This window comes from Lithobates pipiens, unplaced genomic scaffold, assembly GCF_037356315.1.
Source record: "Lithobates pipiens isolate NorthernLeopardFrog02 unplaced genomic scaffold, aLitPip1_a1.2 Scaffold_3, whole genome shotgun sequence".
NCBI classification, from domain to species: domain Eukaryota; kingdom Metazoa; phylum Chordata; class Amphibia; order Anura; family Ranidae; genus Lithobates; species Lithobates pipiens.
In genome coordinates this window covers 155,680,377-155,698,130 of record NW_027507790.1, presented here as the reverse complement: position 1 = coordinate 155,698,130, position 17,754 = coordinate 155,680,377, and the positions used below count along the sequence as shown (strand labels likewise).

The window sequence follows — 17,754 nt, the reverse complement described above, 5'->3', positions numbered from 1 at the left end:
GATTGATACATGCCCACTTTATCTGGTACATCGATTACATTAGCTGTGTTCTGGAGGAAAACATGTTAGGAGGTTAATGATCAAATACATTTACGAGGCTGTTATTGTGCTGATATCTCTAGTGCTAGTGTTATTGATTTTTGTGTGCTGTTTTAAGCTGTAGGTTAAATTACACTACTATACCAGCTGTGCTATTTAGAGCAAAGTGATTGGAAACAGCTCTTGTGAGGCATGAGGGTGAGTTTGTGGGTACCAGGAGAGGCATCAAAAAGGAAGAGGTGTGTACACTGGCAAAACACTGGTAAAACGTTTTCAGGATGCCATTGGGATTAGGGTCGAGTGAACCCGAACTGTAAAGTTCGGGTTCGTACCGGACTTTTGGGTTTTTGGGTCCCGGACCTGAACCTGAACAATTTACTTTATGTTCGGGTTCGGTGTTCGTTAATGTAATGGCGCTTTTTTAACAGCTGCAGGGCAGCCAATTTACATTCATTTAACTCGTGTGCCCTTAGAAGCCATCACAGCCATGCCTACTAATGGTATGGCTGTGATTGGCCAGGGTAGCACATGAACCATCCTCTATATAAGCTAGAGGCACATAGCACAGCACGTCACTCTGCTTTAGATAGTGTAGGGAAAGGTTGTTGCTGCTGCTTTGAGGGAGAGAATTAGATAGGAGTCCTGATTCAGAAATCAAATTACTCAACGATCTACCTTGATTTCATTGTGTGGGTGCTGTGCACATTCATTTTACACTGCCCTGACCCCAGTGCCAGAGAAAATATAACTTTTATCCGTCTTTTAGTTAGGTTGGCGTCGGCGGGCATTTTATGCAAGCTCAGTGCACCAGCACTGCATATGTTACTGTGAGATACACCTTTTAGATACTGTTGCTCTATTCTGCTATTCTAAAAAAAAAAACATTTAGGGCAAAAAAATATATTTTACAGTGTTTTCTGCATATCTGTATGTGTGAAATACACACTTTAGATACTGTTCTTCTATTGTGCTATTCAAAAAAAATTGAATAGCATTTTCTGCATATTTGTATGTGTGAGATACACCGTTTAGATACTGTTGCTCTATTCTGCTATTCTAAAAACACCCATTTAGGGCCAAAATAAATATTTTACAGTGTTTCCTGCATATCTGTACATGTGAGATACACACTTTAGATACAGTTTTTTTTATTCTGCTATTCCAAAAAAAAAATTTAGGGCAAAAATATTTTTTTTAATAGCATTTTCTTCATATCTGTACGTGTGTGATACACCCTTTAGCTACTGTTCTTTTAATCTGCTATTCAAAAAACACCCATATGAGGATAACTTCAAATAGGGACGTGGCCCCGGTCGTGGTGCTGCTGGTGGAGCTCCTGTTGCAGAGAGAGGATGTGGTCGATATGTGCCAGCTACACGCACAAGTGAAACACCTTCCTCAGGTTCGAGTAGGCAACAGAGCCTGCAGCAGTATTTGGTTGGGCTTAATGCAGCTCTACAAATGTTGAGGCCAGGACAAGTACAGGCAATAGTAGATTGGGTTGCTGACAGTGCCTCCAGTTCCTTCACATTGTCTCCCACCCAGTCTACTGCTGAAAGATCAGAGTTGGCACCTGCAGCCGATGTCCATCAGTCTTTCACCCCACCCCCTTGCAAACCAGCCAAGCAGTCTGAGCCCCAAATCATACAGCAGTCTCTTCTGCTTTTTGATGACTCTGTTAGCAGGGTTTCCCAGGGCCATCCACCTAGCCCTGCCCCAGAAGCGGAAGAGATTGAGTGCACTGATGCCCAACCACTTATGTTTGAAGATTAGTACATGGGAGGGCCATCGCAGCATGTCTTGGATGATGATGAAACACAGGTGCCAACTTCTGCTGCTTTTGCAATTGTGCGGACCGAAAAAGGAGGGCAGGGGTGAAGACTGGGTGGAAGATGATGTGGAGGACGATGAGGTCCTCGACCCCACATGGAATCAACATCATGCAGGTGATCTGTGTAGTTCGGAGGAAGAGGTGGTGGTCGCACAGAGCCACCAGCACAGCAGAAGAGGGAGCAGGGTGCAAAAGAGGAGCGTCCATCCCTTTAGACAGTACGCCTGCTACTGCCCAATGCAGCAAGGGACCGAGCACACCAAAGCCAGGACCAAGGAGTTCCCTAGCGTGGAAGTTCTTCAGACATTGTGCTAATGACAAGACATGAGTGGTTTGCACGCTGTGCAATCAGAGCCTGAAGCGAGGCATAAACGTTCTCAACCTGAGCACAACCTGCATGATCAGGCATCTAACAAGCTGCAGTGGAGTAGACACCTCAAAAACCAAGAAAGGTCTCTGGTTCCTCCTGCTTCCTCTTCTGCTGCAGTCTCAGCCTCTTCATCCACCTCTGTAGTGACAGTGGCACCTGCCAACCCGCAAACAGAGCATCTGCCAGCAACACTACCACCTGGGTCACCAACCATCTCCACAATGTCCCATGGAAGCGTTCAGCTCTCTATCTCCCAAACACTGGAGCGGAAGAGGAAGTACCCCCCTACCCACCCGCGATCCCTGGCCCTGAATTCCAGCATTTCAAAATTCCTGGCCTTTGAAATGTTGTCATTCTATCTGGTGGAGACGCAGAGTTTTAAAAGCCTGATGGCATTGGCTGTCCCACAGTATGTTGTGCCCAGCTGCCACTACTTTTCCAGGCGAGCCATCCCTTCCCTGCACAACCAACTGGGGGACAAAATCAGGTGTGCACTGTGCAACACTATCTGTGGCAAGGTCCACCTAACTATGGATATGTGGACCAGTAAGCATGGTCAGGGACGTTATATCTCCCTAACAGCACACTGGGTAAATGCAGTGGCGGCTGGGCCTGAGGCGGATAGAAGTTTAGCGCATGTCCTTCCACCACCGAGGATTTCAGGGCGCTTCAGTTTGCCTCCTGTTGCTAACTCCTACTCTGCTTCCTCATCCTCTACCGCCTCCTCATCCGGTCAGCGTAACACCTTCACCACCAACTTCAGCACAGCCAGGGGTAAACGACAGCAGGCAGTTTTAAAACGTTCCTGTTTGGGGGAAAAACCCCACACCGCGCAGGAGTTGTGGAGGGACATGGAACAACAGACCGATGAGTGGTTGGTGGCCGTGAGCCTCAAGCCCAGCCTGGTGGTGTGCGATAATGGGTGAAATCTTGTAGCAGCTCTGCGCCTATCCGGTTTGACACACATCCCTTGCCTAGTGTATGTAATTAACAACAATATAATAAGTGATAAAGCATAAAACTCGGCACAATCTGGCTTAAAGACAGTGAAACACCGGTGCAAAAGGAGACAGTAGGTATGAAACACCATGGGGGCGTGAGTAAAAATACATTACATGGGGATCAGGAGAAATACCAGATATACAGTAAATATGTAATAATAAGCCCAGACTTACTGAGTCTATAAAATTAGGGATAACTAGACCAGTGCCATGTATAGTACAATTTCCAAAAGACATAGGGCACCCACTGTAGATATAAAACTGCTTCCGCCAAAGGTTACACAAACCGGACTAACGCCAGTGTATTATCTGAACGTGTATTTAGCATGGCAGGGGGTGTTATCATAGACAAGCGTAGCCGCCTGTCCAGTGCCAATGTGGACAAGCTCACGTTCATTAACATGAACCAGGCATGGATCCCACAGGACTTGTCTGTACCTTGTGCAGAATAGACATGTATACCGGCCTTACCCAGCCATTGTTGTATTTTTGATCTTTCTCACTCTTTTAGGCTGTACCCTAATTAAAAAAAAAAAAAAATTAAAAACAAAAACCAGTGTTGGCTACCTCGTCCTCCTCCACCGCCACTTCCACCTACACCGCCACATCCACCGCCATCTCAACCTCCTACTCCATATGGACCTCGTCCTCCTAGATCAAGATTATTATTTTTTTTTTTTTTTTTCAAAGTATTTTATTTTGTATCACACAAGAATAATATATTTGAAAGTGACATTCAGAATATTGATTCAGTCAAAACATAGAAAGGTGACAGGCAGCGCAACAGGATGAATCGAGTGTAACACGTCAGAGATATAAAATGTAAAATGATTTTAGACAGACATGGTAGTGTTAGAGTGAAGGGTTGGTATTCCTGTTAATGGTCGGAGGTGTACCTCCTCCCTGGACACCCCCAATGGCAGCTATCTGTGCCCGAGAGGAGGAACTTAACCACAGACCCCTAGGTGTGAATGTAAGGAGAGGGACAGAAATGACCATGGGTCTTTTTCCCTAAGATAGGAATCCATGACTAGGCATCAGTGTTTGTCGTCTGCAAACAGGCTACATTCGTGGTCCTGAGAGCCACATTGAACGCCTTGTATGTTGGGGTCCCGGTGAATGGAGATGGCGATTGTCTCAATTGCTATTGCAAAGATTAGCGGAGATAAAGGACAGCCTTGTATTGGTTTGGAGTAGTGGCCTTGAAGCCTAATATAGGCTTTAGGATTTGAATAAAGAGCTCGGATCAGGCCCATAAACTTGTTGCCAAAGCCCCAATGTTCAAGAATTGTAAAGATGTATGGCCAGAGACCGAATTGAAGGCCTTTTGAAGGTCCGGTGATAAAAGCATGCCTGATTGTTTTGGACCTCCTGGCCAGTTTGTCTGGAGGATGGAGACTATGTCTATGGCTCTTCTGATCTGATCAGGGCCCTGTCTGCCTGGGATGAACCCCATTTGATCCTTGTGAACATATTGGTTAATGAAGGAAGCTAGACAGTTTGCAAGGAGTTTAGTAAGGATTTTTAAGTCGCTATTGATGAGGGAGATGGGTCTAGAATTACTGACTTCTTTTGGGTTTTTATCTGGTTTCGGTATTACTGCAATGTAGGCTGTGTTTAGGTGAGGAACAAGTGGGGTTCCCTGTGTCTTTGCATTAAAAAATTGTGTCAAATGTGGAGTCAGGGTGGTGGTAAATGTCTTATAATAGGGGTTAGGGAGACCACCGGGGCCTGGAGCAGAACCTGATTTGAGGTTCTTAATGACTTCCTGTACCTCTTCTTCTGAGAAGGGGGCCTCCAGCATATTATTTTTTTTATTTTTATGTATTTTATGTTATTTTAAGTTATTTCCCTATCCACATTTGTTTGCAGAGCACTTGCCGTGCTCTTAACAACATGTTGCTGCCATTTTCAGCCCTCTAGCCCTTTCCATTACTTTTGTAGAGCCATTTTAGTCCTCAAAAGTTCAAGTCCCCATTGACTTCAGTGGGGTTTGGGTTCGGGGTGAAGTTCGGGTCAAATTTGTGAAAAAAAAAAAAAAAAAATATATATATATATATATATATATATATATATATATATATATATATTTTTTTTTTTTTTTTTTTAATATGTAATATAAGCTGCACCCCTCAAAGTGTAGACAATGATAGCTTTGTGATTAGTGATAGTGGTAGGGGCGCTAGTGAGTTAATTAAACAACTGTCAAAAAACAGGTGGTACTTTTAAACCATATGCAACCTAATAGACTTAATAAAGTGCTCTGTGCAAAGTAATTACATATATAACAATGTACAAATCAGAAATTAATACAGTGATTCAAAGTACATAGTTTCTTCTGTGATATTTTCAAAGCTAAACACCATCACCATTTGCAGACACTTGGCAGTTGCACCCCATGTGCGTGATGAAATGTCCTACTCACCAGAAGCCCATGACCTCTTTAGCTAAAAAAAGGTTGCAATGGGCTTTTGTTTGTGGGTCTTTAAACTTGATTCTGTGGTAGCTGGAGATGAACCAGGGTATCTTTCAAACTACAACCTCCTCTCCACCGAGATAACCCATCAAAAATAATATGGAAAAAGTGCCATAGTGTAAAACTATTTATTAAAAACATGCATAACAAATGCCAATTGGCTGCTTACACGAAACGGTCCTCTGTGTGGCTCTCTCTGCAGTAGCTGAAAGCTATTTTGATACTATTATTATTATTATTATTATTATTATTATTAATAATAATAATAATAATAATAATAATAATAATAATAATTTGTTATTGTTAGTATTAAATATTATTATTATTCTATTAGTAGCAGTAGCACCTTTCTGCACACTCAAAACATTGTATAAAGTATTTATTACATATATTGGGCTAATATTACCTCTGACCATTACAAACACTGAAAAAAAGCTTATTTTTGTACCTCTGATATCATGATGATGTCCTGTGATTTCTCCTTTTGGTGTACTATAATCATATATTGTTATTGCAACTGTGAGTCTATGGAGTATATATAACCGATTTTCTTTACTGGTGTGCATCCGCTGGAAACTGCATTTATTATATTGTCTTGTTTTAAAACACACTACAGGATTACCAAGGGATGGGCACAAAACTAAAGTAGAATTCTCAGGGTGGTTGGCAGTAATCTAAGGTAACAGTAGAATACAGTTAAGAAAATGATCCTTTAGGAATGAAAACTGCATATAGTCCATGTAAAAATTGACCAAACTTGTACTGCACATTCTCATGAATATAAAGGTAATGTAAAAGATGTAATATGAGAGGAATTAAAGTTATATTGAAATGTCATTAGGTATAAGTAACAAGATGGATTGGTTAACACAAAAAAATGTTAAAGCTTAAAGATAATGAGAAAGATGTGATACAATTGGAATTTAAAGTGGGATTCCACTGGCTTGATCCTTTTTTTTTTTTTGGCATACCGGCAATCCTTATTAAAATCAAATCTAACACTTACTTTTTACTTTTTTACATCCAGCAGCATGTTGTTTTCTTATTCAAAACGATTTTATAAAACCGTCTCCTGACCGTTGTCATTTTGCCTGTGGGCATGTGAAGCCCACAGGCATCCTCTTCCGGGAGAGTGCGCTGATAAAAGACCAGCATGCACCGCCCGTTCGATTAAATCTCGCGCATGCGCAGTTAGCGCTATATCGAGCGCCGTCTTCTGCTCCTGTTGCCATGACAACGGTTGTTGTCGACGGAAGTCCCGCCCCGTTGTGATGGCAATGAAGATAAACACTGAAACAAAGAGGACAGATGGGACGATCATAGACGAGAGAGCGGCGCGGGATTAAAAGTAAAGGTTAGTACAAAAATGTCTTTTACCTTGCAGTTTTCATCTAAAAAATATTGCTCTTTTAAATTTAAATTGTGCACATTTAATTATATATATAGAGAGACATCTAGGTAGTGTGTGTGTATTTTGTGGGAGATATTGCCTGCCTCTCTCTCTCTCTCATATATTATATATATATATATATATATATATATATATATATATATATATATATATATATATATATATATATATATATATATATATATAATCTTGACCTTTTCTTGTCAACACAATGCTTATCTATGTTGCCTTAGCAAAGTGGCAGCCAACCATTTATCTTGCAAGCCGTGGTTGACTATATTTTTAAATGTTTTTTTAATAGGTAAAAACATCTGATTGAGATCTATATATTTTGTATAAGATATCGCAAATATATAGCGAGAGAGAGTTATGTATTGTGCATATATATTGCGAGAGATCGATTTCTATATATAGTGATATAGTATATATATTTATAGATATATATATATATATATATATATACATACATATATATCTATAAATATATATACTATATCACTATATATAGAAATCGATCACTCGCAATATATATGCACAATACATAACTCTCTCTCGCTATATATTTGCGATATCTTATACAAAATATATAGATCTCAATCAGATGTTTTTACCTATTAAAAAAACATTTAAAAATATAGTCAACCACGGCTTGCAAGATAAATGGTTGGCTGCCACTTTGCTAAGGCAACATAGATAAGCATTGTGTTGACAAGAAAAGGTCAACATTATATATATATATATATATATATATATATATATATATATATATATATATATATATATATATATATAGAGAGAGAGAGATATGTGTGTGTGTATATATATATATATATGTTGAGAGAGATCGATTTCTATATAGTGATAATATATATAGTGATAATATCTCTCTCTGTGTATATATATATAAATATATAAAATCTAGCTCTTATTTACATTTGTGACACACACAGTCAGATTATTTATTTTTAAAATGTTTTTTGTTTTTTTTTAGCACTTCGCGCCCGCTCTATAGCCAAAAGATGGCTACAGCGCGGACGATTAGCGCCGGGAGGGCATCCCTGGACATCCTCCTGTTTAATTCCCCTCTGCGCCATGTCACAGGCGCGCATCGTGAAGTACTGTGCTGGCCGTGTCCCTTGGACACAGCCAGTCAAAGATCGCTGTAAATAGCCAATCACAGTGGATGTTTACAGCACGATCGGTGTGTCCAATGAGAGATGTGCTCATATATGTAAACATATGAGATCATCTTCCCTCGCCGGGTCTCCCTCCTCACACAGAGACAGCGTGTGAAGAGGGAGAGATGAACCGCTGAGAGATGCAGCGGTTATTTTAAAAAAAAATTATAAAAAGAAAACAAAAAAGAAAATAAAGTGGCCATCTTTCCCCACTGCCATCTGTCATCATTGCCATCTGCCCCCAGTGCCATTTGTCGTCAGTGCCACATGTAATCAGTGCCATTTGTCATAAGTGTCACGTGTCATCAATGCCACATATTAGTGCCATCTGTCATCAGTGCCACCTGTTAGTGTCACCTGCCATCTGTTAGTGTCATGTGTCATCAAAGACAGGTATCAGTGCCACATGTCATCAGTGCCACGTCTTAGTGGCATTCTGTCTTCATTTCCATGTTTTATTGCCATGTATAAGTGCCATCTGTCATTGGTGCCACATATTAGTGCCAGCTGTCATCAGTGTCACATGTCTTCAGTGCCACGTTTTAGAGGCATCTGCCATCAGTGTCACCTGTCATCAGTGCCACGTATTAGTGTCATTTGTTATCAGTCACACGTATCAGTGCCATCTGTCATCGGAGCCACGTCAGTGCCATGTGTCATTGTCCTGGTGCTCCACGGCCTTCAAAAGAGTAATAGGTAGTCACCAAGTTAGATGTGTAATTTATGCCCCTAGAACACATGAAGGTGCTCCCTGAATGTTGTGTCTCTCTGAGTGGCTAGGCTGTGTAAAAGTCCCACACGTTGTATCGTAATACTCTGTATGAGTAACAGAATTTTTTTGTGGCCTTTATTTGTGGTATACACATGCCAAGTGCGAGAAATAACCTATTACACTGAATTTTTTTTTTTAAATGTAATAACATAAAAAAAAATTATTCTTTTTTCATTTTGCTGGAGGCGATAAAATGCGCAAATCAAAATACTCACTATGCCTCTTACTCAATAATTTGTAATGTATACTTTCAATAAAGTTGTCATTTGGGGGGTATTTTTACTTTTCGTGCTTGTTCGGGTCGCAATAAATGAGATAGACCACTAGTACATCAGATGTTAGCATTTTTGAGTAATTCGCAACACAGCTTTTAGACTCCCTAACTTTCACAAAGAACAAATAATATCCAGCAGTTTGGGTTATTTGTACCAAAGAAATTTAGGTACATAGATATACATATACATATATAGATATATATATAGATCGCCAAGATAATATATTTTTCTATTCAGTTACAGATATTCTATATTTACACAATATTCTAAATCAATTGGTTGATCCTTTTATTTTAATCAACTGCCATGGTAAGTAAAATTTAAATAATTAATTTAATTCAATTTTTGTCTACAATTAGTATATAAAAAATAACTAACATGTCAATTGACAATTATTGTTTTAATACATTTTAAGGACAATCCTGCTGTGACCGAACCGTCGACCATTCAAAATACCATGCCCTTGACTCAGGATGAAAAAGTAAGTATAATTAACTGCTTTATGGCCGCCGGCTGTCAAACGACGGCCAGGCGGTGCAAGTATTGTGGCTGGAGGGCGTCATATGACGGCTTCCCCTTTAAATAGGCAGGGTGTCATGGAGACACCCCTCGCCACTGAGGGGGGTTAACAGCCATTGGGTATGGCTGTTAACCACGTGACTTCATCACTGCCGATCACAGATGGTTAGACACACACTGTGCGCGGCGCAAACGCGAGCGCGCTTTGTGTGCACGCCGCTAGCTGCGTGTTCACGGGAACACTGCTTCTCAACGACGCTAGTAAACAGCCATTGGCTGGCTGTTTGCCGACGTGATCGATACACACAGCCGATCAATAACTGTTAACAAACCGCGGTAACGCGATGTTACTGGGTTCTCCTCCTAAGACACCGATCGTGTGTGAGGAGAAGATTGCGTAAACATATTGTTACCGCATACAGTGTACAACAATCGCACTGATTGACCCCCCCCAATAGAGGACCTATAAACAACTATCATAGTACCTGTCACTCACAGTCCATCAGAGTACCCGAGTACCTGTCATCGGCACATCAGAGTACCCGAGTACCTGTCACCAGTCCATCTCAGTACCCGAGTACCATGTTACTTTCAATTTTTCTCATTAAATACTGTAAATAATAACAAGAACCCTTAAAAAGACACATTATGACTCATAGATTATACGTTGAGGTGTTTGCTTTTAAAAACATGGTCATTTTGTGGGCTATTCCATTGTACAGGTACTCCATGGCCTTCCATTGTGTAATAGATGGTTGTGAAATGAGATGTGTCATTTTGGTCATCGAACGTCTCAAGGTGCTATTCAATGTTGGTGCTCTGTTTGTGGCCAGGCTCTGCAAAAGTCTCACACATGTGGTATCGCCATACTTGTGATAAATGTATTTTGCATTGTAACTTGTTGGATGCATATGCTGTAAGTGAGAAATAATGACAATTTCTCTAAAAATTCTTAAAAAAAACATACATTTATATTATTCTTCTGTTTGCTTTGAATTGTGTGTAGAAATTTGGATCACCGTCCGCCACTGGTTCTTGCCAGTGCAGCCAATGAGTCCTGCCTCCTTGTTGAGGATAAGGGCATTCTTTCTGTATACATCTGTGAAGCCTCTTCCAAGTACATTAATGACGCTTAAAGCATCATATTTTTGGAAAAAAAAATTAATAAAAAAAAATTTTGATAAACAAAATCTAAGTATAAGCTACTTTTCTTTTCGTTGTGTACTTATAGCGCAGAATGCTGATAAAGAAAATATGGGCTCGGTATCCAGCAAGAGAAAATGATCCGGCTTTCCCCAATAACCCAACCCTGCCCTCTAGCAGTGATAGATTGTCTACATCAGAAACCCAACCGAGCGAAACCGATCGAATTGGCAATGTCACGTGGTGTTCATGTGAAAGGTGCATTAAAATGCCCACCCAAGTGGAGTCTGTCTGCTGCCGGGAAATATACGCCGTTGACGCCTGCATACCTGAGGGACATCAATGCATTACGCAGGCAGATACCTTTATTTCTCAAATAGTGCACCATGAGCACGTGAGAATTGCGTATATGGCGATTCATATGGATAATCTCCCTCTGGTAGATGCCAACAACAACAGGTGATTACTTTATGCCAATATTTCTTCTAAAGTTTATAAGTCAGAATTATAAGTACCGTATATACTCGAGTATAGGCCCACCCGAATATAAGCCGAGGCCACCAATTTTCTACCCCAAACAAATGTGAAACTTATTGACTCGTGTATAAGCCGAGGGTGAGACATGCCTGTCCATCCCTGTGTGTACGTCCATCCCTGTGTGTCCGTCAATCCCTGTGTGTCCATCCATCCCTGTGTGTGTGTCCGTCCATCCCTGTGTGTGCAGCCTTGTGTGTCCAGCCCAAATGTGTCCCGAGCCTGTGTGCTTCTGCCATGCCAGGATCAACGCTCTTCTCGTCTGACAGACGGCGTTGGCGCCTCGGAGGCCATTCCACTGTTCAAAAGCCGCGCCTCCGTCTGTGATAGGCGGAACAGTCAATTTCTCAGCAGTCTGTGTTCCGCCTATCACGGACATCCTCTCATCCTCGTCCGTAGTATGAGGATGAGCGGATGTCCGTGATAGGCGGAACACAGACTGCTGGGAAATTGAGTGTTCCACCTATCACAGACAGGGAGTTGCGGCTTTTGAATTGTAGACTGGCCGCCGTCTGTCTGCTCGACACGCTGATTGGGCAGGCAGACGGCGATGACTCGAGTATAAGCCGAGGGGGGCACTTTCAGCCTCTAAAAAAGAGGCTGAAAATCTCGGCTTATATTGGAGTATATATGGTAGTAAAGGAATAAGCTAATAATTAATATAAATTAGAAATTTGTGACTTTATTTATAAAATTTCATATTTACACTTTTTATTCTATTTATTCCAGGAGATTACGTAAAACCGCGTATCGCACTTTCATAGCATGGATTTATGGTATTTTAGGAAAGGGAAACCGAAGGGTTATACCTTCCTGTGCAGTCAATGCAGTACGACTTGTTTTTCCAGATCCCAATGGATCATATGTCGGATTTCTTTATGCCAATGATTATGATGCTTCCGAAATGGCTTTATATTAAACGAAATAATGTTTAATGTGATTTTTTTTTGAAATATTTGTGCAATTAAAATAAAAAAAAAAATTTTGAAATACAATAGGTGTGTTACTTTGTTAATGCTAAGTACTATTAATGATGTTGATTTAATGTGTAATTTTAGAAATTAGATGCATATTACTGTTCCTAATACTTGATTCGGAATCAATTATATTAAATTTTTTTATTACAAACTCAAAATAAATACCAAAAATCAGTAAATACATAGATTGCAATGTGCATACACAAACCATAAAAATATATTTCTTTTAGACAGTAATTAACCAATAATTAAAAAAAACATTTAACATTCTAAAGAATAGAATCCAAAATTAGATTTAATATTTTATACAACAGGAAATCGTGTTCTGTGCTTAGCAATAGCAGCACTGGTTTCAGGCCTTTCTTCGGTTGCAATATTTTTTGGAAATTGTACATTTTTGGATTTCCATGTACTTTTTAAAGTACCTTCTGTGATTGACAGCATGTTTGCCAAAATAGTTTTGGCATGTTCGTTCGACATTTTTTCAAAAACGTTTCGAACGATCCATTTTTTACGTCCTCGGGGGAATTCCAAATTTTTACGCTCAACTTGAAAGACTTCTCCACTGTCATCAATTTTAGTTACTGTTGCCATTTTTCTACCAATATTATTGTTGTGCTGCAATGCAGCCAATCGTGTTCTAGCCTCCATAGAATCATATTTATAATGGATTCTCTTCGGTCTATATTTTAACATCATGCTATGGTATGTTTCAATGGTCCCAGTCTGGCAGAAATAAGTAAGATGCTTTAAATCCTTTTCGATTTGTGCGTCCATTATAATTGCAGATAATGAATCGAAGGCAGGTGTGTTTTTTTCAAGCCATGGAATTTTTGGAAAAAGAATACTCTGATCATCATGTAAGCACTGATGTTGTATGTCTCCATCTCGCCATGAATGTTCATTCACTACATGATGTAGCAGAGATTGCCATTGTTGTCTGAAAACATCTTCATTTCCGTCACAAGTTCTGCTACACCAGTAGAAATGCGTCAGTATGGCTCCAATCCACGGTAAAATTGGACGAAAAGCTTTTTTTTTGGAGATTTGCATCAATTTGCGCTTTAAATTTTTGACATAATGCCATATATCGAATTGATGATTTATATTTTCGTATTTAGTCGTAGTCAATAGTTTTCGAATTCCCGTGTGGCGATCAGTGCCTACAAATTGAACATCATATTCATTTTCCAATATTCTGTCAAGTGCTATGGTAAAGCCCAATTTTTCCATGGCAACTGAGGATGTGGTTTGGGAGACTTGCACCAATTCAAAATCTACAATTTTTTTAGAATAGATATCCATAAAGGTATACGTTGTATATTTTGCACAAAAACCAGGACTATCGCATTGTCCGTCACCAATGAGGAATAGTGGAGTTCCTGTCAATTCCTCCTTTACATTTATACAATTTTGATTCCAGCTGTAATCTATGGAAGGATAAATATACTGTTTTTTAGCACGGTTATAGGAAGATTTCCCAAACATAGAAATTCCACTAAGATCAAACATTTCCTTTACCTTTTGGTAACTACCACCTGACAAACAAATGGCGCCAGCAAGTACAATATTGCCTGCAGCATAATTTTTTATCTTTGGTTGGCTTTCCCAAAGTTTGATGCGGTGCTGTGCATTACATGTTGAAAACACTATCAGCATCGTACCGACTATTTTCTTTTCTATTTTTGTAATTTTCGAAAAGCAGGTCAGGTCGGGGCATCGCATTTTAAAAAGCAATGTATCTAGACTGCTTTCGAAGACAATAAATTTCTTTTCAGTAATCATATTAAGGGGGTCATTAATTTGATCGACAGTTAGTGGCTCAATTATACTGTCATTCAAAGTGAAGTCACTTTTTTGAGGTGTATCAAAATCTGACTCGTGACAACTTGGGTCGTCTTCATATGCCAGTTTTCTTTTTTTTTTAATGATTGGACTCTCTATTTCTAGATCATCAAGTGTACTTTCTATATTTATATCTTCTGATGGAAGATCACAGACTGTAGGTGAAAGTATGATCAACGGATCCACCTCACCTGTATCCGAAATCTGATCAATCGCTGAAGATCGGCGATTCTCAGACTTTGACTTAAAATCTGGTGTTGAGGCTTCAAGTGGCCTCATAAAATCATGTTCACAATAGGAATGATCTAAATGAATACAGCGTTCGTCAGCTATTTTTATGTAGCTTTCCTCCGACTCAAAAGAAGGAAAGTCAAACATGCCAGTCTGCGTACCCACATCAATTTTTAGGACACTTTTTTCAGGACAGTCACATTTGCATTGTCTTTTTGAACCCGAATAAGTAGTGTTCTGCATTGTGGACATAAGCTCTTTACGAGCTAGTTTAGAAAGTCTATTTTCCCATTTTTTGGTGGTATGTTTTGAAGTTGTTGGCATTTCTTGAAAAATGGTCGGTATTGATCCCGTTTTCAATTTTCTTCTATTTCCTTCCATTTCAAAGCAATCTTCTGAGAAATGTTGGGAACATATACGGAAAGAATCTCCCTTTTTGTCTTCCATTATGAGTGTTGTGAATCGCTCAATCATGTAATGCTCCATTCCTGCCTTTTCTAACCAAATTTTTATTTGATCGCAATCCTTGGGGAATCGAAACAATGTAGTATTATCAGAAGTAACTTGTTTGCCACTGACGTGGCTGCAATGCTGTACAAAGCAGCTCGGCATATCTATGAATAGAAAACTTTCATTAAATACATTGTATTGATTTCATCACAATGTTTTGTGATGGCTATAGTAGGAGTTAAAAAAAAAAAAAAGAAGAAGAAGAAGAAGAAGAAGAAGAAGATCGCAAGATATATATATATATATATACATACATATATACATATACACATATACACACACATATACACACCCACACAGACACACACACACACATAAACAACAAATATAAAAAAAATTAGAAAATAAAATTTTTGGTATTACCTTCCAATGTCTATTTTAGAATAAATATAAAATAAATTAGTAAGATTTAATATATCCATGACAAATTACAATTATTATTAAAAATAAAATGTATTAATCGATGATTGTGTTTTCATTATGTTAAAACTAAAAAATTCAATTTATAATAATATTGATGTATAATTTTGAAGTGTGAAATTAAATATAGCATTTAGAATATTAATTTATGTGTAATGTTATAAAATAAGAACAAAAAATATAAAATCAAAATAATAAAACCAATAAAAGTGTTTATAAATTAAAAATTTATTGTAATTATAAAAATATTACAAAACATATAAAAGTACAAACAAAGACAAAATCCGATCACTTATAAGAAAATGTCAATAAACAATATTGATACAAATTTTAATCTATAACACTTCAAATAACTTAATTACACAATTTAAGAGAGAGAGAGGGAGAGAGAGAGAAGAGAGAGAGAGAGAGAGAGAGAGAGAGAGAGAGAAATAGAGAGAGAGAGAGAAAGAGAGAGAGAGAGAAAGAGAGAGAGAGAGAAAGAGAGAGAGAGAGAGAGAAAGAGAGAGAGAGAGAGAGAAAGAGAGAGAGAGAGAGAAAGAGAGAGAGAGAGAGAGAGAGAGAGAGAAAGAAAGAGAGAGAGAGAGAAAGAGAGAGAGAGAGAAAGAGAGAGAGAAAGAAAGAGAGAGAGAGAGAAAGAGAGAGAGAGAGAGAAAGAGAGAGAAAGAGAAAGAGAGAGAGAGAGAAAGATAGAGAGAAAGAGAGAAAAAGAGAGACCAAGCCAGACAGACAGAGAGCAAGCGCAAGCCAGAGAGAGAGAGAAGGTAGATCAGGCACACGAGAGAGAGAGAGCGAGCGAGAGAGCGCGAGCCAGAGAGCGAGAAGTAAGGTAAATGAAGGAGAGAGAGAGAGAGAGAGAGAGAGAGAGAGAGAGAGAGGAGAGAGAGAGAGAGAGAGCGCAAGACAGACCAAGCCAGACAGACCGAGCAGACAGAGAGCGAGCGAGAGAGCGCAAGCCAGAGAGAGAGAAGAAAGGAAGATCAGGCGCACGAGAGAGAGAGCGAGCAAGACAGACCAAGCTAGACAGACAGAGAGCGCGAGAGAGAGCGCGCGGAGCCATACAGCAAGAGCGAGAGAGAAACAGAGATAGAGAGAAGTAAGGTAGATGAGGCGCACAAGAGAGAGATAGAGAGCAAGCAAGACAGACCAAGCGAGACAGACAGAGCGAGCGAGAGAGCGCGAGCCAGAGAGAGTGAGCCATATAGAGAGCGCGCGCCAGAGAGCGAGAGCAAGAGAGCGAGAGGGATCGCAAGAGAGCGAAAGACTACGAAAGATCAAATAGTATGTAGACTTAGCGTTTACAAAATAAAAACTAAGAACAAAATTGATATTGAAAAGTGAAGGACAAAAATAACAAAATGGCACTAGCGCAAAAATATCCATAATAAGAATAAATATAAAAATGGACGAGATTTAAAAAATTAAATAAGAGCAAGTGATAAATATAAATACCAAAAATTAGTTTGTAAAAAGCTTGATAATTGGACAAATAAAACCTGCAACATAGACAAGAAAGATAAAGATAAAAAAAAAAAAACAGAAAAAGAGAAAGAAAGATAAACAAACAATCGAGATTAATAACAATCAATAAAGGTGATAAATATTCAACATTGTAGATATATAATACACAATTCTGAATAGCTTGGTTTTGAAAAAGATCAAATCCAATTGTCTCTTCAATCTAGATAATAGGAAATAAAAAAAATAAAAAAAAATGATTATTATTTGTATAAACAAAATAAATGTTAAACTAAACAATATTAAAATTACCGTAACAGAAATATCCAGGCTACCTACCTTCAACAGAAAGCGAACCAATGTACTCAACGTCTGATAATCAAATAGGATTACGACCAGTATTACCTAAACATATATAAAAAAAAAAAGTGAGTTTAAATGAGTTTATTATACTTGTAAGATGATCACTTGTGTTAACATGAGAGCCAACTTCCTGAGATGTAATAAGTAGTTTCTGATGATGAAGAGAAGCAGTAAGTATGATAGATCCGTTACTTTTTTTGGAAATATTGAGCCTGACACTGAGTGAGCGGTGGTGAGCATGGTGGTGAGTGTTATTAAGTCGGAAGGTGGGTGGTAGCGAACTTGAAGGTGGGTGGTATTTATCGAGGAGGTTGTAGATAGCGATTGTCTTAGGTTAGTGGAAGTGTGTAGGAAGGTGATTGTTTAAGAACAAAAAACTTGATGGTACTGTGCATGGTGGT

At 39.0% G+C, this 17,754-nt stretch overlaps 1 protein-coding gene across 1 annotated transcript; it reads left to right on the top strand.

Moving 5' to 3' along the window:
* The first annotated feature begins 9,540 nt into the window (after nucleotides 1-9,540).
* On the top strand, nucleotides 9,541-12,519 carry LOC143940729 (P2X purinoceptor 7-like). Its single transcript, XM_077462410.1, has 4 exons — nucleotides 9,541-9,662; nucleotides 9,769-9,834; nucleotides 11,104-11,474; nucleotides 12,279-12,519. Exons 1-4 carry the CDS (start codon nucleotides 9,660-9,662, stop codon nucleotides 12,466-12,468), a joined length of 630 nt encoding a protein of 209 aa, XP_077318536.1. The 5' UTR covers nucleotides 9,541-9,659; the 3' UTR covers nucleotides 12,469-12,519.
* Nucleotides 12,520-17,754: the final 5,235 nt, after the last annotated feature.

Coding starts and splice junctions, on each gene's coding strand:
- LOC143940729 (XM_077462410.1), top strand. Junction 9,835..11,103: donor CCTTGACTCAGGATGAAAAA/GTAAGTATAATT, acceptor GTGTACTTATAG/CGCAGAATGCTGATAAAGAA. Junction 11,475..12,278: donor GTAGATGCCAACAACAACAG/GTGATTACTTTA, acceptor TATTTATTCCAG/GAGATTACGTAAAACCGCGT.